Raw genomic sequence first — 24,368 nt, 5'->3', positions numbered from 1 at the left:
TTGTTATTTATTCCTGTATTTTAAAGGCTAGACCAGAATCTCATGCTGTGGCGTAGGGAACGTGCATGTAACTCGTACGGTCCTCTGCCTGAGAGAGATGTGACAACAACTGTTATGGCTCTGCCTTGGAGAGCTCCTGCTAGGCTATGGTCTCTGATGTCTACCGATGATCCCAGAACAAAAGCAGTCATGTGGCTGAGTTGTCTTCCTTGGTCCTAGTGCTGGTTGCGGCCTCAAAAAGCTGGTCTTCTGCCTATACGCACAACTCCCCAATATGTAAATGTACTGGCATGGAGGAAGACCTCAGTTAACTGTTGGTTTGCAAGAGGAAGAAAACAGGCCTGATAACTGGCTCCAGATACACGTTACCCTGCATGCTGCTGTTCACTTCACACTGTTGGTGATGACAGGATCTGGCTTGCTTTGCACCTTAAATTTTTGTTTTTTATTTTTGGCTAAAATGCTTTTTTAACTTGTTTTTAAAAGTGTGACTGTGCTGCTTTTAGTTTGAGTATTTAGAATTGAGCTGGGGCACAGGTGTGACCTTAGAAGATGGGCATTTCCATTTATATCTGGAAGCATGCCTCTGTTGGTGCTCGGAAGTAGGCTGGGCTGTCTCAGCACACATCCCTGTTGTTTTTTCATGGAGCATAGCGAGACAGTAGCCTGATAAAATCCTTAGAAATGGGCTGGCGTCTGAGAATCGTCATTTTATTACTGGTCTGTGGTAAATAAAGTTGTGTCACGATGCATGAATGTGCACTGTTAGAGCAGTACGCAAGGTAGAATGGACCATGTGAGTTTCACTGTCCAAGTCAGTCAAGTGAAATGGTGGGGAAAAAAGCAACCCCTCCACCCCAACTGAGAGGCATTCAAGTGAATGAATTGTTCCTGTGTGTTAGTTTTACACCAGTGAACTGGTACCTAAGTAAGTGGAGACAAATGAAACTAAGTACGTACAGCGTGGATTACTGATCCTGACTTAGCAGTACCAAGCCTACCTGATAAAGCCTGCTCTCTACTTCTGCAGTAGGATCTCAGCTTGCCCAGGCTCTCCTGCAGCCCTCAGGTCGGGGGAGGCTGTGCCAGGGCTCTTTCACAGCAACGATCAGCCATAAGGCAGAGTACCAAACTGTTATCTTGCAGACTTTACCGAGGGCTTTTGTGGTTTACCTTATCTCGTTCAGTCATCCTTATTGAAGGTGTGCATTGCTGCACACCAAACTAACTGCCTTCGGAAAGGTGATTTGCAAAGGGAAGGCAGCTTGTAGTATTGCTTCACATGGCCTTTCAAAGAATCAAAAAGGTTGAAAAGGTATGGGAGCTTTCTTTGGGGCAGAAAGGCAGGTCTTGTTTGCCCTGGCAGACAATCGCGTAGCTTCATCATTGTACTGCTACTCAGTCTAGGACAAATGGACTGAAATGGAAGTGATTCTCAGGGGAAAGGTACTTTAACCAGAAAATTTTAAGGCTATTAGTCCAGTTCTGATGAGTATTTTGAAAGAAGGTTGGTTTTTTTTTTTTTACCCCTCCCTGAATGCCAGTCTTCCAGAAAAGCTCCAGCAAAAGTGACAGACTAGCAAACAGTTCCTGGAATTTCTAACTACTAAAACTCCCCTCTTTCAGCCCTTTCCGACCCTTCCAAAGAAACTAACTCTGCCCTAATGAAGGACTAGTTCCCCTCCACTGGTCATGCCCACTTCCTTTCAGATGTTGCCTGGTTTCTCCTCCACACGGCAGAGGTGAGGGGCAGTATGCAGTAGTATAGCTGAAGCAGCCATCTGCTTTTACAGTCACAGAATTGCTGAGGTGGGAAGGGACCTTTACAGGCCATCTAGTCCAACCCCCCTGCAGTGAGCAGGGACATCTTCAATTCCATCAGGTTGCTCAGAGCCCCGTCCAGCCTGACCTGGAATGTTCCCAGGGATGGGGCATCTGCCACCTCTCTGGGCAACCTGGGCCGGGGTTTCACCGCCCTCATTGTGAAAAATTTCTTCCTTAGATCTAGTCTAAATCTGCCCTCTTTTAGTTTAAAACTGTCACCCCTTGTCCTGTTGCTACAGGCCCTGCTAAAAAGTCTGTCCCCATCTTTCTTATCAGTCCCCTTTAAGTCCTGTCAGGCTGCACTAAGGTCTCCCCGGAGCCTTCCCTGCTCCAGGCTGAACCCCCCCAGCTCTCCCAGCCTGTCCTCACGGCAGAGCTGTTCCAGCCCTCAGAGCATTTTTGTGGCCTCCTCTGGCCCCGCTCCAACTGCTCCATGTCTTTCCTGTGCTGAGGGCTGCAGAGCTGGATGCAGCACTGCAGGTGGGGTCTTACCAGGATCTCTGGGGGTCACCTGGTCCAACCCCACTGCTGTGTCCAGATGGCTTCTGAATATCTCTGAGGATGGAGACTCCACAACCTCTCTAGGCAACACAAAAGCCTGTTCAGTTCTGATCCCTCCAGTGGAGGAAGAACACAGAACTGTACAATTTGGGGATGTGCCTGTGATCACTCCTACAGAGTGTGTTTTCTCTCCTGTTACCTATTATCTTACGTCAGGTAGGTAGATGGTGGCAGAGGTAGGTAGATGGTGGCAGAGGTAGGTGGTTTTTTCCCCCTAAATAGGGGGCTGAAGAATTGCTGCTGCTTCTGCTGGCCACCAGTGTTTTATTCCCAAACTGGAATTCTCCCCTGCGCTCTGGCAGGATAGCAAAAGGGTGGTATCTGGGAAAGCTGGTTCTGCTGTAAATCACTGCTCAGTTGTTCTTCCTTCCACAGCTACTCTCCCAGAATTGTTACCATGCCTTCTCCCTTGTGCTAGGTTTGGCTTTCTGTTCAGCCTTAAAGGTCTCTACTGTAGCAGTTTCTCCACTGTAGCCTTACCCAGTACATACAAAGTAACATAGGGATGGTGAAGCCCTGTTACTTGCCCTGGTGAAGAGCACCCTCTTGCTCCACTGTTTAGGGTGGGGACAAGGCATAAGCGCCTACTGACTTTCCTTTCCTCACCGCTGTCAGAAGGCCTTGCATGGGAAGGATGCAATTGCAGCTGGGCGCTCTCACTTGCACTAGTATGGGCTAGAGTTTGAAGTAGTCTCTCCTTTGCAACGGGGATGGCATCGTGTAGGGCCTGGTAATGCCAAGCACAAGGCGTGCGCTCACACAAGTGAGTTGACATGGGGCACTTTCTCTTCCTCGCTACGGTGGGGAATTAGCTGACTCACAGGTGCCATTCTCTTCTCTTCCTGCACTGTACACACTTTTCAACACCAGAAGTGGTACACTCAGCTGCCTGATGGGCAGCACTTTGATTCGATTGTATTTTTCACTAGTGCGGGCAGGGGTGAAGCCGAATTAAGAGTTTGGGTCTTGGGACTGCATCAGATTTAGCCACTGGGAAAGCAGAATTGAATGGAGCAGTGTTGCCAATGCAGAACACTGTGGGGAAGGGGGGGCTGTCCCCATCCTCCTCACACAGGACATTTCTCCTGACCACCACTGGCCTTGTGTCAGTGAGATGCAAACACACGCACGTAAGTGTGCTCGTGCAAGAGTTTTTATGGTAGACCGCTCTCTGCGGGCAGCGGGAACTAAACCCCATGTGTGGGGCAATAGCTGCACCAGAACTGCCGTGTTAACAGAGCAGCCCCTCCCTAAAAGGCAGCGGGTAGGACGGGTTACGCTGTGCAGTCATAAAGAAATCCAGAGCCTGATGTCTGTACCGCTTACCTAGGGCAGAGGTGCTCTGCATTTTGCTCATCGGTGCTCTCTGGCAGCAGCAGTAGCTGTGACAAGCGCTAATAAACCCAGAGTATCTTCTTTGCAAATGTAACAGGCTGGTGTCTTCTCTTCTAAAACACACAGTCCAGCCCTACTGTTTCATGAGTAGCTGGCAGGAAGGGCAGCGACTGCAGCGTGCTCAGAAACCTCCCACTTCAGTGCGAGTGGTACCTTCTAGCACAGATGGGCACCGGGGTTGCGCTCCTGCAGCGTAGGACAAAACCTTCAGCCTGTTCCTGGGTGGTAGGAAATAAGAGGTTACGGGACATCTGACTTACCTACTTATAATACCTATACAAAAAGAAAAGCCTGTACCAAAGGAGGTCATTCTTCCAAACAATGTGTCTGTTGTGCACGGGAGGTAAAGCCTGATCGGCTTTGTATCAGTAGTGAACTCATGGAGGGCAGGAATGGTTTAAAATGAAACACGTTAATCACCAATCACTCTACCAGTGTTGTCAACTGTTTTTGTTTTTAATTGTTATTGTAATATATTTTGGTTGTTTTTTTCTAATTTAATTCTCTCACTATCGTCTGACTGTGAACTGCGAACAGTGTTAAACTTGATGTAAATAAGGCCCTTTGAAGGACCTCTTTGCCTGTCGTTCCACAAAGTTTTGCCAATTTGCATTTTGTTTTAAATAAAGGTTGCAATATTTTATTGGCAAAAAACACTTGAGTAGTTGCTACTTTTTTTTTTTTTTAAGGAATATTTGAAGCTGCTTAGTACTAACCTGAAACTTGTTATTTGGGGTAGAAAAGATGATTATAAACCTGCTAAAAAGGACAATAATTTAATTCTCCCAGATTGCAAAGAAAAGCAGTGTCTTTATTTATGCCTTTAAAATCAAACCTAACATTGCCGTGGAGTGGTCAGAGGTGAGCAGTTCTTGCTGTTGGGGTTGCATAATCAAATGCTCACTTAATTATCAAACATACACGAGTGTGACCTGGCAGAACGTAGGGTCTTGCATCATCGGTTTGACAGTTGCCCTCATTAGTAACACTGCCACCTCCTTAATCAGTAACAGAGTAAGAACTGCTTAACATGCCAGCTTCATGCCAGCCCCACGCTGGTGAAACGGCTGACAGTGTGACTCCCTTCTACTCTAATCTGCATCCGTCTAACCTGGACAGCTGAAGATTCTTCTCTGTTGTAAAAAAATCCCTAGGTTACCCTGGCTTATACAACCTTTTAAGCAACTAACCTTCAACTAACTAACAACTTTCTGCCCAGGTTATAAAACCCGAGCTGTGTCCCCATCTGGGGCTGTATCCGCCCTTCCCCGGGCGTGTTTCCCTCCACCATTTCACAGGCTGAAGCTTTAGGCTTGACACCTGCGATGAAGAGATAGCCACAAACCAAGTCTCAGAAGTGCCTGAGGGACAATCTGGTGACAACAGGTAGGTTTAAACTAACTTTGCATTGTTGAGCAGGAAGAAAGCAGCCGGCTCCTCTTCCTGCCTTGGACTATGAAGCCTCTTTAGATAACGGAGCCAGCGTGCCTGGACGGAAACACGAACTCACAGTCTGCAGGACTGGTCAATCTTTTCCCAGAGGTCGTGCTGCTCATCACTGGCCCTGCAGAGAGGTTCAAAGCTTAAAATAGACCAAAGGTCCGCACAGGGGTGTCCAGGGAGCTAAGCCCCGTCCTTGGCGCGTGCTGTTTCACCTCATCAGCCCAGCGGTGTTGGAAGGGAGTTTTGACCCAGAGGTCACAAAGTGATTCCCGTAACACTGTTGAAATTTTTTTGGTCCTGCTGTAACATTCTTATCACCTGGCAAGTACCCAGACAGCAAACAGCCCCTTGGTGTAGTAATGCTGATACCAGCCAAAAAACCACAGCATGCAACATACTGGGAAAAAAGAAAAAAAACCCCCAAGCTTACTGCATCCCTGAAAAGCTGAATTCAGTTGCAGCCTGTTCCTTCAGCCACCATCCTCCTCCACTGCCCTTTGCCCTTGAAAGGGGAATTAGTCTCCCCTTTTTCATTTTGCAGCGAAGCAAACAGGCTCTCCACCAAACTGCTTTAGAAAAAGACAATTTCAGCAGAAGTTCACCTCATCCCCGCAGCTGCTTCCATACAACGAAAGACTCCAGTGAGAGAGGGACACTCCAGTGTGAGTGGTTTTGACATCTCCAAGAGATTATTCACTCATTTTCTCTATACAAGGGCCTTCCTGCACAAACCACGATCCTGGCACATGCATCCCTGAGCAGCAGTCGCTTTGTGAATGCAGGAAAGCAACAGAGAAAAAAACCAAACCTCAACTCCACCAAAACAGTTCTGTGCAGTTTGAGAGCTTGTAAAGTGACCGAGAAAATGGGACAGGGATGAGGACGTGGCTTCTGCCGGACTGTCTCGACAGGACCGGCCTGTCCAAGGCCTTCATTACACGGTAACAAACCAAGGATTTGGACATCCCTGCTCACGTGAAACAAAGTGCCTACCAGCACAACCAAATCACCGCTTCAGGCTACCACCTGCTAAAAGAAGGAACACACTTCAAACGCAGCCAAGAGCAGGTTGTCTCGGTGTCCCAGGAGTAAGGCTGGGCAGGGCGCACCTCCTTCCCTGCAAACAGCCCTCGGAGTAACAAGGGCTTAAGTCTCTGTCCCTGTGCAAGTGCATGGCTGGGTAATCTGCTTGCCCGACCTTGTGCGAAGAGAGCAGCTCCTAGTGCGCAGAACCACCTTCACCACTGGTGTAGTCCCACCTGGTGTTCAAGGAAGGAAGTAATTGATGCGCTGGGATACAGATTTACAGCCCTGTGCAGAGAAAAGCTTCTCCTCTTTGGGGACAAACACCATCAACCTGGCCACCTCCTCGAGGGCTGCCTCGGTGTACGGAAGTCCACGGGCCAGGAAAGCATCCCGCGCACAGAGCTTCACGTGGTGGTACTCCAGGGGCAGGAACGGCACGAAGAAATCAATGAGGTTCTCCTCGAGGAGGTGGCTGCGGGCGTAACTGTTCTCTGTAGCAAAAAGCAAGACAAAACAAAACTTCAGAACAGCCAGCATCCCTCTGTGAGGCAAGGCTTGCCTTTCTGGGGGGCTGTCTTGCCTCATCCAGCCAGGCACAGTGGGAGAGCCACGCTTCCACTTGTAAAGAGCTGGCCAGCAACTAGTCCGAACACAGAACGTCACCATGGCTTGCCCACCTCAGGCCATGAATCCCCAAAGAAGCCTTGATGGTTCCCCATGGTGTTAGGCTGCCTCTCGCAACCGGGCCACTGTCAGGGCTGAAGGGGCAAGGAGGAGTCACAGCTTCCTCCTTGTGTGCCTCGCTGCTGCAGCGGTGCCGTGCTTATGTGGATGAAGGAAGGGGCTCGCATCACAAATTACCCCAGGGTGGGTGTTGGAATAAAGGCTTGTTCCACAGCGCACACACTTGTGCAGCACCGGGTGGATGGTACCGTGTAACAAGGCCCCGAGCTGGCGCCGGGGGCAAGTTTTGGGGGCAGCCTGCCCACAGCATCCTGCAAGCAAGCCCGGCTCTTACCTGCAGGCTCCAGCAGCTCCAGCCGCAGCCGATGCTCCAGGAACTCCATGGAGATCTCCTCCCGTGCCCGGCCAGCTCGCCAGAAGTCCAGGGCTACCTCATTGATGATATTACCGCCAAGATTGCTGTGGACACAGAAGGGAAGTCACTCAACCATGCCGTCAGAGATGAACTGCTTAGAGCTGCCAGCAGCCTCCCCTACAGAGTGGCCTCTGCAATTCTGTTAGCAACGAAGGGTCTGCTGTGTAGGGTCAGCTTCTGAAATACCAGCACACAGAGGAACCAGCACGCTTCCCACAGAGCCCCTTCCCATAGGCATCTGTACAGCTATCTTCCATCTTGCCAGCTCTGGGGCAGCTGCTTTCTCTCCCAGGGTGGGACCAGGAGCCAGCAGAATCCTCCATCTCCATCAGTCCCCTCTCCTGGCTGGGATGCCATCGACCTTGCAGGTGACACTTGGCCCCACACCAAACTCTCAGCAAGCCACCACTGAAAGTCCAAATCAGAGGGCAGAGCGTATGGCAGGAGTCCCACTAGAAGTAAATGTCCAGGGCAGGGATTCAAGCGGCAGCCCAGGACTTGGCAAAGCATCCCCTGCCCAAGGGACAAGGCAGTGCAGTTCCCACACGAGGACTCCTCTGGACACGCACCGTGGGGGCAGCTCCATGATGAGGGACACGGGGTCCTGACAGTCCTTGAGGCTCCCAGGGCAGCCCCTCACCTTGGAAAGCAGTTCAAGGCCAGGCAGCTCCCGAGTGCTGGTGCGGGGTTTGCAACAGCCCCAGACAACAGCCCCCAGCCCCGTGCGCCCCACCACCAGTGAGCTGCTGCTACCGGGAACCAGCCGGCCACAGAGCTTGTCTAGGTGGGAGGCAGAGAGGCACTGGGAGACACAGATCTCATCTTCCCTCTTGTGTCGGAAGCTCTGGACCCATTCCCCCAAATGGAGGGGAGTCAAAATTAAAAAGCCACCGTGTTGTCATCCCCTGCCTTGTTATGAGGAGGGAAACAGCTTGTACTGGTCCTGCTCCCACCCAGACCACGGGAGAAACAGCCCCTTTTGACTGAGGCCAGCCAGCCTCAGTCCCCATCACCCAAACCTGGCCGAAGCTGCAGGACCAGGCCAGCATCCAGAGGAGCCCTGGGGCAGAGCCAGCCCTCCCACAACAGGTCCGTGTCACACTGCCACCGGGTGTGATGAAACCAGCTGCAGTTCAAGGCACCCCGCTCCCCTCTGCTTGGTGGCACAAAGGGGCTGATGTGCCCCCCTGCCCCGCACGGCTTGCCAGGTAGGACACAAGGTCAGCTCAGCACAGCCAGCAGCATGTCCACCCTGCCCCCTCCACCATGGCTCCTGCCAGACGCCCACACAAGTGGGCCTGAAATGTGGCCAGCTCCACAAGCGCTCGGCACAGACACAGGTCTTCCACAGGCAGAGAAACTTCCCTGGGGAACCACCAAGCTTGGAGGTTAAAACACTCACCTGGATGGTGGGAGATGGAGAACGCTCTGCCCACCTCCAGCCTGTGGGAACACCTCTTGCCAGAGCCAAGCTGAAGGCTGTAAACCCTAAATTGAAGGCGGTCCAAGGTCCTTGTCTCTCCTTGGCATTTCTCACTGGCTACTTCAGGCATGTGCCTACCTCACATCTCAGTTTTGAGATGTCCCACTTCTCCCCCCAGATGTGTCCTACCTAGGCTGGGGTCAGGGACAGCACTGGATGGGAAAGGAACTAACCTCCAATCACTAAACCACTGGGTGAACCGATGCCAGGATCAGCCCTCGCAGCACAGCAGACCGATGGCACCTCAGCCTATGGCCATAGCCAAACAGCGGGGAACTCCTCACCTCCCACTCCCAACTAACAGTGCCACATTGTGCAAGAACTGGCCACCAGGACCTGCAGCCCCAGCTTTGCGCCCTGGAGCATGGGATCTCCCTGCTCGGCTGTCCAGGGTGACACCACGCTAGCTCTGACTCTCACTGGTTCCTTGACTCAAGGCCTAGACAGTGGCTCAGGTGTCCCAGCTAAGTTGGACCTCAGCTCCTCCTGTGAATGCCCGGTACCCAGGGAAGATGCCCGGCATCAATAAGCAAAATTGACCATGGAAGCAACCCCCTCTTGGAGGAGCTAGACATCTCTTTCCCCGCCTCTGCAGCCTGAGCCCCTCATATCGCACACCTCAGGGGATAAATTCCACCACTTTATTCCTCCCCATCCCTTTGGGGGCCCAGAAGTCACCTGAGGAAGAGGAAGATGGATCTCCTGTAGTCCCTCTGGCCCTTGTTGTCATAGCGAGCCATGAAAGGCTTCATGGCATCCAGGAGGCTGACATGAAGCTTCTCTGCCTCATCGAAGATGAAGAGCGACTGCTTGCAGAGCTGCACGGTTTCGCTTATCTGCTTCTTCAGCTGCGCCTGCAGAGCAGCAGGGAGGAGCGTGAGGCCCAGCAGCAGTCCTGCCACCAGGAGATCGTGAGGGGCTGAGCCCGGATGCGGTGGGTTAACCCTGGCTGGCAGCTAAGCACCACACAGCCACGTGCTCCTTCCCTCCCACCCAGGAGGATAGGGCAGAGAATAGGAAGACCAAAAGCAAGTAAATATGTGGGTCGAGATAAAGATAGTTTAATAAACGAAGGAAAGAGGAAGAAGAAAGAAATCAAAGCAAGTGATGCAAAGGCAATCACTCACACCTACCACTGACGCCCAGCCAGTCTCTGAGCAATGGCCTCCTACCCCACAACCCCCTCCCCTCAGTTTTTATTGCTAAGCACGATGGTAAATGGCATGGAACAGCCCTTTGGTCAGTTGAGGTCAGCTGTCTGGTGTGTGTGTGTCCACAACTTCTTGCAAACCCCCAACCTACTGACTGGGGGGGCAGAATAGAAGAACAGAACAGTCTGGGTTGGAAGGGACCTCTAAAGGTCATCTAGTCAAGAGGGAGAAAGCCTTGAAGCTGTGCAAGCACTGCTCAACAGCAGCCAAAACACTGCTGCATTACCAACACTGTTCTACGCACAAATCCAAAACACAGTACCCTGCGGGCTGCTGGGAAGAAAATGAACTCCATCCCAGGCAGGCCCAGTACACTGGACCATCCCCACGGCAACACCATGTTGTTGACTCTCACCTTGTACGAGTCCACGTACTTGTGATGGGGGAAGTGGAAGAGTGAGATGAACACCCTGACACACTCGCTCTTCAGCCCATCCCGGTACAGGTGACTGGCCAGCATCCGGGCCACAAAGTTCTTGCCTGTGCCGGACCAGCCGTGGAAGGAGAGGACCAGAGCCTTCTCTGGCCGTGGGCTCTGCAGGAACCCTTGCACCGCCCGGACAACAGCTTCTTTGGCCAAGTGCTGCCCGTGGAGCTGCCCACTGAGGTCTGCTTCTAGCCCTGCAGAAGACAGAGAGCAAGAGCTCAGCTTTACCTCGCAAGCCCAGCTGCTGCTACTGCTGCAGGTGGGAGTAAGAGGAGAGAAGAAAACATGGCAGGACGCTACGCTCACACAGCCCTGCTGGTGGGGCTGCCTGTCTGAGAGGAGCCTGAATCATAGAATATTTGGGTTGGAAAGCACCTTTACAAGCCATCTAGTCCAACCCCCCTGCAGTGAGCAGGGACATCTTCAACTCCATCAGGTTGCTCAGAGCCCCGTCCAGCCTGACCTGGAATGTTCCCAGGGATGGGGCATCTGCCACCTCTCTGGGCCACCTGGGCCGGGGTTTCACCACCCTCATGGTGAAAAATTTCTTCCTTAGATCTAGTCTGAATCTGCCCTCTTTTAGTTTAAAACCATTACCCCTTACCCTATCACAACAGGCCCTGCTAAAAAGTCTGTCCCCATCTTTCTTATCAGTCCCCTTTAAGTCCTGTCAGGCTGCACTAAGGTCTCCCCGGAGCCTTCCCTGCTCCAGGCTGAACCCCCCCAGCTCTCCCAGCCTGTCCTCCCAGCAGAGCTGTTCCAGCCCTCGGAGCATTGCTGGGGCCTCCTCTGGCCCCGCTCCAACAGGTCCAGTGGCATTAAAGCCGCAGCGTTAATGAGGCAGGCTGCCTGCACCCTGCCTGCATCGGCCACTGACTGCACAAAGACACAGATCTTCCGCTGACTCCTTTTTTCCTTTGGGAAGCGGAGGAGGTGTTTGATGACTGCAGAGCGCACTGAAGCCCTCACAAGCTCCCAGCAGAGCCTATGGATACCAGAAGTCTCAGAGCCAGCAAAATGCAGCGACACCTGCGTGGGGCTCGTACGCAGGTCTCTCTGTACCCTGCTGACCTGGGGCGGGATACTGGGCCAGTTTGGGTCCCACTGCATATGCCTGGGAGCTACTGGATTAAGGCAGGGCTAGTGGCAAACCAGAGCAGACATGCTGTCCAGTAAGGAGCAAACTCTCTTGCAGTCTTGGCACTACAAAGGAATAATGGGAAACAGGACTTAGCTCAGCCCCTCGCCCTCCCACCGGCTCAGCACCCTGCCCAGAAATGCCCTTTACTTATATCACTTGCTAAAATACACTTATTTAAAAAGAAAAAAAAAACCCACAACCAACCAACAAAAGAGACAACAGGGAGAGGCAGCAGAGACAAGCACTGCTTGGGGTCTCCCAAGTACAGCACAGCTCCTACCTGTGATATTGTTGGCTATCCTGCAGTCTCCTGTCTTGCAGCACTTGCCAAAGCTGCAGTACCAGGCAGAGAGGATCTCCAGGTAATCCTGGCCCACCAGAGGCAAGCTCCAGCCTGGAAAAGGCAAGTAGTCTGAGCGGGGACATGCCAGCAAGTGCCTTTTTTGCATTTTGTGTGGACGCGCAGCTGAGCCCGGTTAAGAGCAGCCCTCCTCCCAGGTGCAGGGGACCAGACACTGCCCCAGCAGGCAGGCTGGGCTGTGGGGAGGGCTAAGCACCCAACGGGCAGCAGCTGGCTCGGGCGGGCACCACAGACACACCTGAGTGAGGAAGGAGATGCCCAGGGCAGCGATCCTCGGGAAGGGAGGGATAAGTGTCCACAGGGCACGGGGGCACAGACCCCTGTGCTGGGAGAAGCGGGGTGTTTGCAACCACCGCTGTTCCTGGGGCACAGGAGAGGGAGAGAAAGGAGGAAGGCGCTTACCTGGGCCAGGACTGGGCTCTTCCTCCTCCTCTTTGCAGCCCTCCTGCCACACCTTGCAGGCCAAGTACTGCCAATACCGCTGGGAGAGAGCACCCACAGCTCCCAGCTGCTTTTTCACGGCTTCGTACCTCGCCCTGCCCCACGGTTCCCCCTCCGCCACGGGGCCCTGCTCCCCTTCCCAGGCCCCCCACGGCATCCCTCGGCTCCCCAGGCCCCCCGAGCCCCCCAGCAGCAGCAGCAGGAGGCAGGCCAGCCCCAGACGGGCCAGGAGCCCACCCTGGCCCATGGCGGTGGGTCGGGGATCCCCAGCAGTGTGGGAGCAAACCCTGTCCTGGCTCTGCTGGGTGTCCGCAGGCTCCCAGCTTCCCTTAAAAACCGCCCGAGCCGTGATCTCACTTCCTGGCTGCCTGCAATTGGAGTTGCGTCACCGCCACGCCGGGCACGGCCTCGTGCCCGCCTGTCCCCTGACCCACGCACCGAGACCCCGCCGGCCTCCCCTGCACTGGGCTCGGCACGGCTCCGGCCAGCGCCACGCTGCAAAACCCAACCCCCTTCCCAAAAAGAGGCACTGGGCATCCCTCCGGCCTCTGTTCTGCACAAAACTTGGACCCCATCCTCTCTGCCAGGCCTCGCTGGGAGGGAGGCGAGTGGCTCCTCTTCCAGCCGGGCTGGAGAGGTGCCCAGGGAAGCTCCCCGGCAGCCCTACCAGCCCGCTCACGCCCAGCTGCACCACCACAGCCCTCGCTCTGGCCTCCACACACAGGGAAGAGTTGCAGCAGCACCACCAAATGCCCGGGGAAAGGAAATAATCTGGTTTTTAAGTAGCCCGGTGGCCCAGCTGAAGTTTTGCTGACACAAATGCAAGAGGCATTGGCAGCTGTGTTCATCGGGGTCATTTCCAAGGGGATGCAAAAAACCAACCAGGCATAAACATGGGAGCAGGAGACAGCGGATGGGTCAGACCGGGAGCACAAGGAGCTGCAGTGTGGTGTGTGGGGTGTATGTGCTGCCCGCTATGCTGTGAGCTCAGTGCAGCAACTAGATCAAAGCTCTAGGAGAAATGCTTTTGTTGCTGGCTCTGGGATGGGCTTGCTGTGTGACGCTGGATGTGTGCCATTCCTCCTCTACCCCAAGAAATGCTGCTGTTTAGTTTGACGTCAGTGCATCTTTGTACACCAGTACATCCAAACATTAACACGGGTGGGGGGGCTCCACTCAAGCAGCTGGAAAAGGAAAAAGAAAAAAAAAAAAGCAGACGAGCACAGAACCACCGTGAAATCGTGTACGAGAACCGAAGCACAACTCATTACCACCACCGAGCTCACCACCAACAACCGGTTTTCTCCACCAAGCTGTAAAACCCTTTCTGCGCAGGGAAACTGCGAGCAGTCGTTAGGGCTACCTGCTCGTGCTTCGGCAGGAGATTCTAGGATCCAGTGCAAAGCCTGGCTTTGATTTTGGAAACAGGTAAACTTCAACCCTCCAAAGCACAACTGGTAAGTGCTGCCATGCTAAGTACACAAACTCAGCTGTGTGGGAGAGATGAAAAGCGGTAAAGCCCCATTTAACTTGCATTTTACTCTAAGCTGTACCCACTGCTGGCTTACTGTAAGAGACTAACACCTCCACAAGTTACTGAGCATCAGGACAAGCCCACCCACGACTTATCCTAACCAAGACAAGGCCAAGATGCTCTGGACATGGAAAGAATATCAAGGTTATCCCACCTGCACAGAAAAATAAAAATAAGAAGGACACTAAATGCAATTTATCCAGCCCAGCAATTCACTCGTTCAGGTGGATGGGGAGTGGGATCCAGCACCCCCAAGGCATGGAGTGGAACACATCACCATCTACAGGTGGCTATATGTATATTACACATTGGCATTAAAGATACTGGTATTAACGTAATTGCTCCCTCCAGCTTCAAAAATAAACAGTGAAGCTAAAACCTTAACACCAGTTGCAATAACTTAAACAGAACTAAAACCTGTGCACATTAAAAAAAAAATCAATTCAAAATCGAACTCACTGTAGCCATCGCAAATTAAACCGCTATCAGCCTTTCTGAAAACTAGTTGAAGCATCTGAATTGAAGCATTTATATACATTTATAAAAATTCATAGCTGTAACATTCAAACTCTACCCTCCCAGGGATAAGTGCTTTAGCTGAAGAGACCTTATCAAAAGGGACAGACTTCATAAAAAATAGATGCTTCCACATTCTAAAGGAAAAAAGTTTGGGAAACCAAATTCTGAAAGATAAAACAACTGACTGTCCAACACCACACCAGCTCCAGGGTATTATGGCATAATTCCTAGGATGTCAGCTTTGCTCAAATGCAGCACATCGTAAGAGCTAGAGGGGAAAAATAAAGCGGTTGTTTAATAACCTGCCAGCTATACCCTCTTTGGCCTGGCTCTGAGGTTAACAAGGCACTGAAGTGAGGGATAAAAAAAATAATAATCAAAAAAATCCACCCCCCGGAATAATTCAATTCCCTTTGCAAGGGCCTCGGGGAAGAAATTACCCCACAGGCTAGAAGGGAAGCTGCAGGAGACTGGAAGAGGGTGCCCTAACCTGAGGAAAACTCACTCATACCTGACTTAGGAAGGACAGGACCAGGACGCAGAGCAGACAACAGCCCAGTACAGCTGGCTGGGATTATATCCCCCCCTTACAGTCACTACAGTGTTTGCCAATCCTCGCTGATGGTCTTGCAGGAGGAGGCAGCTGCAGGGACCTGCGTGCCCTAGGATGCACGGCTTTTCACCTCGCGGAGGGTTATTCCAAACCAGTCCTGCTGAGCAGCAACCACCTGATTAAAAATCCACGATCTCGGGTCCAGTCACATCTTACAGTGCAGACATCGTCTAAAAAGAAAGAAAAAAAAAAGCACTCCAAAAATGTGGTTATGCCTGGCTTATTCGGCACCCCTAACGCAGCTCGGTACAAGCAAACGCTCAGAGGGAACCCTGCAATCCCGGATTTTATACTGCAGGCTGCATCTGCTGGACAGGGAAATGCCACGCATCCCTCCTGCTATGGTTTTTCCAATTTCCATACACCAATTCCTTCGGCACATCCCTAGATGAACGCCGACAGAAGGCAGGAGGAAGAAGAGAATCTCTCTCCAGAGCTCAGTATAACACAGCTATGGATTAGATCAATAAATAAAAGGAAGATCTGGAATAAAAGATATAAGACTAAGAACTTCTTTTCATTTCTAATTTTCAGAATCAATAAAAATCTGTATGGAAAGAATTTGAAATAAATTAGGGGAAAGTAGTAATTTTCAAAACCCTTTGGTTTCCCATTGGCTCAAAATTATTGCTGTTCATTCTGTAAAATTATGTTCATTACATAACCAGAAACACTTTGAAATCTTCCAGTTATATGAATTCTCACCCTGTTACTAAGGCAAACAACTCCAAAATTACATAGCAGTAATACAACAAAGTGCTTGTAAAAACAGCTCTCAAAACTAGCTATTTCAGCCTTTCAAAACTTAAAAGCATCTGTAGCTTCTGCAAGTTGTTGAACTGTTCATACACAAGCAAGAATCCTGTCCTGCTCCCTGAGCAAATTAGCACCTCAAAAATAGAGATGGAGGATATGAAAAATTATTATCACCACACAATACTCGGAGACAAAAAAACCCCCCCAGAACAACCTCCTCCCCAAAGCCCCCAAAATAAATCCCCAAAAACAGTTCTTACAAAAATCAGCAATGCTGAAGTCCAAAGTTTCAACTGAGAAAACTGTTGTTTTAAAGAAAAAGCAGGTGCCTTTGGTCATTTACCAATGCCACCCTGATGCTACAAGGCCAGGCCAAAGACCATTCCCGCGTTTCCAGGAGAGGCACGGTGCCGTGGGGGTTTTGTGGTGTCCTACCCCCAAGAGCCGTACGGGGGCTGGCAGCGGCTCACGCAGTCCTCAGAAGTACACGGCAGCTCTCGGTGGCTTCGTGGCTTTCCAGATGCCCGACATCCAGAACTGTGAGCATCACCTCCTACCCCTGAAAATCTCACTGCAGTGGGTTATTAAGAAAACAAGCTCTGATACAGGCCGATTAAATCCCTGCACTCTGTGGGAACAGATTCTGACGGCTGTTTACTTGCCCCGTCTCATACAAGGGCTTCAATAAAAGCCCAGAAAAGCCACCATGAACACCTGCTAACTCTATATACATCTCTTGCCAACTCAATGTACACCCCTTGCTCCGTATAACAAAGCCAACCCATCGGGACACAACCAAGAAATCAGCCTAGGTGCTTGGCAGATGCAGGGCCATGGGATGCACTTTCAAAAGCCAAAAATAATTGGCTCTCTGAAGACCACTTAAAGCTAGATGCGTTCTTCATCTGTATCACTTTGGGACACTCTTCTTAAACACATCTTTCCTTACCAGCAAGGCTCTCGCAAACCACCTGCCCATTTGACCCCGTTCTTGGAAATACATGACTGGAATAAATGCCATTGGTAACTATTAGTGAAGAAATAACCCTGAAACATCAGCAGCAAAGCACTTGAAACATTCAGCCCATCCCATGCTGGAACTAGAGACACGGGAGGTGAGGGAGGGGGGGAGGAGAGAGAGAGAGAGAGACTTAAACAATCCATCAATGTTGCTTTATTAAAATCTTTATTCACACAATGTTGCTTTATGCGGAATCTGACCCTGGGGGGATACAAGTAGAAAGTCATGATTGCATTCTCTTTTCTTATTTCTTATATTTCTTATTCAACCTCCATTTGAGCAGCTGCCCCCAGGGGCACTCCACTGACAGCTCCAAGAAGGGTGTCTGTTGCAAGCATCTTGCTTCAGCTGCCACAGCAAATAAATTACCTTCTTAATAAGTTAGTATTTTTCAGTTGAAGTTTGTTTGGCAAGACACACACTCCAGTTCATCAGCTGCTGGAAGAGGAGCCAACTTCCCTGTCTCCTCCAGGAAGGAGGAGACAAAGAGCAGATGGCTGACAATGCTCTCTTTTTAATTAGTTCTTGATTTCTGTGCTTCAAGCGCTCTGATATTACTAATACCCACAACACAATCATTTTGTAACAACTGGAGCCAGTGAATTACAGTGTGCACAGTGAACAAGAATTAGAAGGTGTCATGAAAGCCTCATCGACAGAGCATAGCACCTGCCTCACGAACGCCACTGCTCTTCAGAGATTCAAGCAGACCTTGTTTGCATGAGGGTGCTGCTTCTTATTTCCTTCACGATGGTTACAATTTAAAATTTCTCAGGGTTCTATAATCAAGCAAAACAACAATCACTGCCAAAATGCCAGAGATTATCACAAGGCCAAAATCAGATCTTCCTGATTTTGGGTAAGAAAGGAATTTATTCTTCTTTCCTGCTGCAGAACACCAAGCTCCAGTGGTGTTTACAGTAACCAGAAGCATCAACACGACAAAAAAAAGAAAAAAAGCGATCTGTTCTTGCTTCCTCTTCCTGATGATGCCAGACTTCACATCCTTTGTTTACAATAAACCAATACAAGGCTTTAAATCTTTCACCTTTGTATCGGGGGGAAAACTTATCCCCAGGTTCCATCTGATGGCAAAAGCTTCAGCTTAAAGCCCCGTGAACAAACAGTACATAAGCCCTGAATGCTAATTTAATTTCATAAAGACAGAAAGACTTTTTATGGAATCCATTATTTAATCAAACATAAATGATCACGAGTGATCAAATATAAATCAAAACAGCAACAATTTTCATTGATCCTTCCCAAAATATTAAGTGCTCATGATTAAGCTCAGAGAGGAGAACATGCTTTTTAAAAACGCTATGAGTCCCTACCGTGTGCTCCACCATCTCTCCTTGGTGTAAACCATCCTGAGTTTCCTGGGAAGCAGTTTATGCCAAAATGCCTCAGTATGAATCTGCTCTCCTTTAGAACAAAGGCATTCACTACCTACCTAACTGTTGCCCACAAGTACTTCCCAACACTGTCTCGCTCAAGCGCCGAAATCCGCCAGCAAGCCAGGCGCCGGGGAACAGGGCAATCCCTGTGGCTCCTGCCTGCGCTCACCAGCACACTCACCTCTGCCCGAAGAGAACCCGCAAGGCACAATCCACGCCGGTGGGTTAAACTCACCGAAGGACCATGGCTTTAAAGCATGTTTTATATTCTCAAGTACGGCAATGAACGGGCACTAGGCTTAACACCAGTGTCCCAAAAGCTGGCTGTGCGTTACAGCCCTGGTTAGGAACACCAATAAATAACTCCACATCCTGACTGTGGGGCGGGTCTGTGAGATGGCCAAGTCCAGAAGAGATCTAGAAGAACATAAAATTCAATTTCAGGTAGACAGTTGCATTCTACTTTCAAGATGCTCTGCTCATGCAATGACAAAAAGACTTCAACAAAATAAAACTGCAGTTTTAAAATAAACTCTCTCACTAACACCTCTTTGATCAGGTATGGCAGTGGGAGCAAGAAGAGGAAACAGCCTGCCACACTACTTCAGAGCTTCTGACAGACAAATCAAGGAAAAGGTCTTAAACTGACATTTTGCTGCTCTTGCTCACAAGTCCAATAACACATAATCACTCTGGGAAGTGAGATCTTTCCTTACATCTAAGGACCACACTGTCTGAACTGAAAAATCAATGCAAAGCTGTTAAATTTGGAAACATAACGACGAAGCCGCTTCCCTTCTGGAGACACAGATTCAGACCTACCACAAGTGTGACAAGTTTTACAGCCACAAGCTCATCCGCAGCGCAGGGTGACACAGCGCGGAAGGACGACAGGATTAGCACAAGATGAGTGCCACAAGTCTGCCCTGAAAAGCTCAGTTGCACCGACTCTCCCCATCTCTGGCAAAACAATTCGGAGAGAGGACCCCAGGACGACCACACCAGTCAGAACATTGCAGTGGGGGTTTTTGCAGGATACAGCTGGGGAAGGCAGAAAATTTCCTGGAAGTGCTCACAGCTTCAGAGCTCAACCGCAAGCCGGGCCAGGTAGACGGTAGGACTGAAAAAACTGTTGGTGTTCCACAGAACAGCAGCACTGAGCTCCGATTACAACATCGAGCAGCAGGAAGCTCCCTCCATGTGAGCTGATGAGGAAAGACCACAGCTCGGGGTTCTCTCTACTCTTCAGGCCCTTGCCCGTGGCTGTTGGTTACCGAAGTCCAGCAATACACCTCTCTTTCGCCAGCGCATCACGCCCAGATTTCCCAAATTAAATAGGGCATAGAGTAAGCAGCATGTCCTCACAAAACGGAACCTGCTTCCGAGGACAGAATCTATCCTCCTCCTCCTCCACACTACAATGAAAATTCGGTTAATATGGACACAGGACTGCAAGGATATTCCCTCTACTCAGACCTTGCCAGATTCCTTATAAATGGAAAACGGTGACAGGACACGTGGAAACTTACTTTAACCCCTTAATTACGAAGTGCTATATAACCACCCTGTCCTCCCCTAAATCTCCAACCCTGTGGATAAATCTTCGATAGTACTTCAGCAAAAACACTGAAGCATTATCACATATGAGGCAAGCCCCATTCCCAGCCTTTTATGGAGGAAAAGACAACTGAGCAGCAGAGGTCCCCTCTCCCACCCCTAATGGCATTCAGAAGAACATCCCGCCCCCGTGGGGGTGGCACAACTCTTCAGTCTAATAATTATTTTATTCACCACTTCCTCTTTCTCTAAAGAAGTGGGAAAATGCCTAACCAGCTCACAGCTGATTGCATACAACCCTGAATCAGAAAAACTCGCAAGAGTGTATGTGGGAAAGAGAATGGGAGAGGATCGTACTGTTCATCTCTCTTTGTCCTCTCTAGATTCAGTCCACAAATTAGTGTCTGTATTCCACACACTTCCACCAACGCCAAGAGCCATTTTTATCCAGTGCCATGTCCACTGCCGGCAACGGACACACCACAACGGCCAGGATGCCATGGTACTGAGCCGTCCAAGGCTCCAACTGCCCACCTCTCACTGCTGTCAGCCCAAGGTAAAAGCCAGTGTCACCTCTGTTCCTCTGACTCGGAAGCTGTCCTGTTCATTTCAGTTCATCTTGGCCCCAGCCCTTCTGAACTGATTGTGCTGTTTCTCTATCGCTTTTTTTGTTCGTTTGTTTTTAAAAAACAGAGATTCATCTGTGTTCCACTACAATTACAAATGAGACAGTGTCATCCTGTCTTCCACCAGCACGACATCTGGCCCAAACTGGTCTGTGCACTGCTTCACTGTAGCCAGAATGCTGAGAAGCCGCTGGTCTAGGGCCTCCAGATGAGGGTCAGAAAGCACTGGTGAGATGGGGTCATGCGACATAGCAGTTTTTAAGGCAGACTTCAGTACTCCATTCTTCAGATAACTGAGTCTGTTCCAGGTAGAAACCCGGATGCTGCAAAAGAAAGAAACAAACACGTCATCATATCACTGTCCAGCTGAAGTCGCACCAGCAACACCAAAGCCAGCCTCTTGAGGGAGCCTGTTACATCATGATTTTATCTAAACAGAACGGAGTCTTACTACAAAAGCGGTTTTGGGATGGAGGGTCCAGGTATAGCTGCATTATACACAATATCTAAGTGAAACTGGAAAACTGAAGGCGAAGAAGAAAGAATCTAATGTGATGTAATTCTTCTGTTATACAGGAACATGTTCAAGTGCTAGCAAGGAAGTTCTTCAGTCCTGAGGCCTCCCAGACACGCTTTGAAAAGCAAAGAAAATCAACAGCCTGGCTGTTAATTCAAAAACAAAAGTCACGTTACCTCAGGAGAAGCATCTCTGCCCAACAACTAATCACAAAGGACACAAGTCAGTCAACTGAATTTCCACAGAACGTGAACTTAGCAGTGATCTTTCTGCTTCACTGTCCATTAAACTTGTTCACATCAGCCCATCTAAGCCGTCTTGTTCTGTGAAGTATCTTGGGATTTTCCCCCAGATTTTTGTGTTTTAGCAGCACCGGTCTAAACTCTTGGCTTTTGATGGCTTTTAAAGAAACCAGCAATATAAGCAAGCGTTGTAACAAACCTATAGTTAAAACAATTATGCATATGAATTCTTATATGGCATTTGCCTGGTATCAGAAAGAAAGGATATCTGCAAAGCAGGAGACTGCAAAGCCTCTTACACAGACAAACTTCTGTTCTGGTTGCATTTGGGAGAATCTAGATGAGAAAGACTCCAAAAGATCCTCATAAACCTGGAATTTAAATGCACATTTAAAATCGATGTAGGAAAACCAAAGAATTTGACAATAATTTACCGCAATTTTTCACCGTATGGATTCTGCAAGGGTCTTGCAGAATGTAGGCCAGGTATACTGTAGCATGCATAGAGCCTTGCTTAGTGCAAGCAGGGGGTGAGAGCTCAGGCTTTCTGCAGAGTTCCCAGGTTTCACAGGCCCCAGGGAATTCGGGAGACAGAACCTGCCCAGGACAGGCTCAAGGAACTCTCAACAAAATGCTTAATTTGGAAGGCTTAAAGGAGTTACTGTTATCTTGAAATAACAGAGGCAGGAAACTGATGTATCAGTGTTTTCCTTCCTGGAACTTTTATCTATTTGTTAATGAGAAGTAGCAACGAACAGAAAGAACATTTGGAAGTGAAGGTAGTTAAGCTGCCAGACACGTTGAGTCCTTAGCTTCTGTCAGGGAGAACTCAAACTGCGATGTGAACTTTCATTCGGCAGGAGCTGGATGCAGACAGCTGCAGATGCGAAGCACCTGTCATACTGACTAAGGACAGACTTGAACCAGTGACCTGTAGGCGAGACTACTTCCTACAGCCTACCATCTGATTTACTACCTTAATAAAAATGTATTTCTCAGCTTCTTCAGCAGTGACAATGCATCAAACAAACACAGCATCTCAAAAAAGTAAAGCACTGTGTACCCAAGTGAACATTTTCAAGTTGCCAGAAGGCTTCAAACTCAATTACACTGCAAACCTAAGAACAGCAATCGCATAAGTAAAATGAACAACATCCCTGCATTTCGCTTACATGCAGCACTGATAAAGAGGAGCCAAGATGCTTCTTTCATCCAGGGCAGGGTTTCCAAAGCTGAAATGCAAAATTAAAACCAAGTGAACCAGCTGAACTCCTAATATTGTTCTCAATATCAACAGATTTGTAGAGAATTCAAAAAAATCAATACTAGCCAATTTCATGCTCCAACAGATCAAATAATTTAAATTAAAATATAAACAGGCCATGACCAATTATAGATATAACTCTCAAAAGCATCAGCTAATGTACCAGGTAAACGGAAGCAACACCAGCGTACCTAGTTCTTTATCAGACCAAGGCACCTTAGAAATGAACTTCAGAGGAGTTTCGAAATCGAGCTTATCTTGCCAAGAAGGGGAAAGGAATAATTGGCATTCTGGACACAGACAGTGGGAACTTTGCCTGGCTGACACAGCTGGACGGGGAATGAAGGAAATAGCAGCCACGTGATGTTTTAGATGGCCAAGCTTAGATCAACAGTTCAACAAACAAGGTGATCAACTCTAACATTTCATGATCACACTTTCTAAAGGAGGCCTGCCAAGGATTTCATAGGATTTCAAGCTTCATCTAAACACATGCTACTTTTTTTTTTAAATAGTTTCACCTGCCTTGTAATACTGTTTTCAAGAAAGAACTTTCTCCTCAATGAAGATAACTTACTCGAGGAGTCTGGCATTACTCTGCTCAAATAATTCTGTTATTAGTAGCTTTAAAACTGTTTTGAAACAGCTGAAAAAAAACTTTAAAACTGAATAGGCTCCTCAGGGAAACAGCCATGGCACCAAGAGGCATCTGGATGATGCTGTTAGTCATATGGTTTAGTTTTAGGTAGTCCTGCAACGAGCAGAGTTGGACTCAATGATCCTTATGGGTCCCTTCCAACTTGAGATCTTCTGTGAATCTGTGAAAAAACTGACCGTCTAACCCTTATCTTAAAGGACCTGAAAGAACTTTACTTAAGTTTTCAAGAAAACAATTTACTTCTGGCCTGCAAAGCCCCACTGGAAACATTTTCATAATGTTACAAGCACGTACCTTAATGAAAGGTCTGACATGACCTTCAACTACCGTATTCACTTCCAGTGACTAATATATAAACTTCCTCCTAGCACATTGCCAGAGCATCACAGAAAGACAATTTTTGCCAAATTCACGTGGAGCAGTCTGAAAGCAGCAATGATTAAGCAGTCCCAAGGTGGAATGCATCCTGCTGAGGTAACTGAAGGAGTGCTACTGAACAGGCTGATGCATAAAGACAAAATACTCAACTTGGCCGTTGCAGACAAATTAGAAACAAAGGAAGGAAGGAAGCAAGGAAGGAATCCACTATACGAAAGGCAAATGGGGAAAGAAACGGTAACTCAAAGCCTTCCAAGACTCTAGATCAGAGGTCTCAACTGCTGTGTACACTTTGTACAAGTGGTATGCAAAGCCACTGCAGAGCAGAGCCTGGCACGGGAACTGCCAGAGGTAACCGTCAGGAGCTGGGCCATCCGCAGGAGGGGAAACTCGCTGCCACTGCAGATGGAGGTGCCCATCAGAAAAAAAACCTTGGGAGTCTCTGGACTAAATCATGAGAAAGTGGAATAGGTTATCTTTGTTTTTAAGAAAAATTAAGCAAATTGTTATGGTTTAAACAAGGCTGTATCTTCAATAGGACTTTTAACCTAAACTATACCAGCCAATGTACAAAAACTATAGCAGAGACAGAACAATTCACATTTTAAACAAGCTTCATAGTAAAGTTGGGCCTCAAGAAAGACTTCTCATCAGTTCCTCTCAGTTACCACATGCTTAATTTTTGTTTTGATAATAATTAATGCCCACACTCAGGACATTGTCATATTTTGCTCTCGGTATCAGTTCTATCTCAATTTTAAACTTTTAACCTTTTAAAGCCAGAGCAAAGAGATCCAGAAGGCGAGGAATGCCAAATTATTCAGACACACATTTTGAAAAGATCTACTTCTACTATGGCACTCACTAACACTTG

The 24,368-nt window shown here is 49.0% G+C and overlaps 2 protein-coding genes across 2 annotated transcripts in view; both read right to left on the bottom strand.

The window, feature by feature from the left end:
• Positions 1-6,489: 6,489 nt before the first annotated feature.
• On the bottom strand, positions 6,490-13,179 carry TOR3A (torsin family 3 member A; the record flags this gene model as incomplete). Its single annotated transcript, XM_082003248.1, has 6 exons — positions 12,374-13,179; positions 11,891-12,004; positions 10,398-10,663; positions 9,510-9,685; positions 7,268-7,392; positions 6,490-6,740 (listed from the first exon to the last, which is right to left on the bottom strand). The coding sequence occupies exons 1-6, from the start codon at positions 12,657-12,659 to the stop codon at positions 6,490-6,492; spliced, it is 1,218 nt and encodes a 405-aa protein (XP_081859374.1). The 5' UTR covers positions 12,660-13,179.
• Positions 13,180-20,526: 7,347 nt separating this feature from the next.
• Positions 20,527-24,368, bottom strand: part of FAM20B (FAM20B glycosaminoglycan xylosylkinase) — a gene marked incomplete at both ends in the record, with an annotated part of 15,305 nt that continues 11,463 nt past the window's right edge. Inside the window, 2 exon segments of the mRNA XM_082002976.1 lie at positions 20,527-20,758; positions 22,367-22,426. Coding sequence (XP_081859102.1) covers positions 20,527-20,758; positions 22,367-22,426 — 292 coding nt within the window.

Source organism: Phaethon aethereus, assembly GCF_964289735.1.
Source record: "Phaethon aethereus genome assembly, chromosome: 8".
NCBI classification, from domain to species: domain Eukaryota; kingdom Metazoa; phylum Chordata; class Aves; order Phaethontiformes; family Phaethontidae; genus Phaethon; species Phaethon aethereus.
Note: the sequence above shows the minus strand (reverse complement) of the source record. Positions and strands in the feature narration are given on the sequence as shown.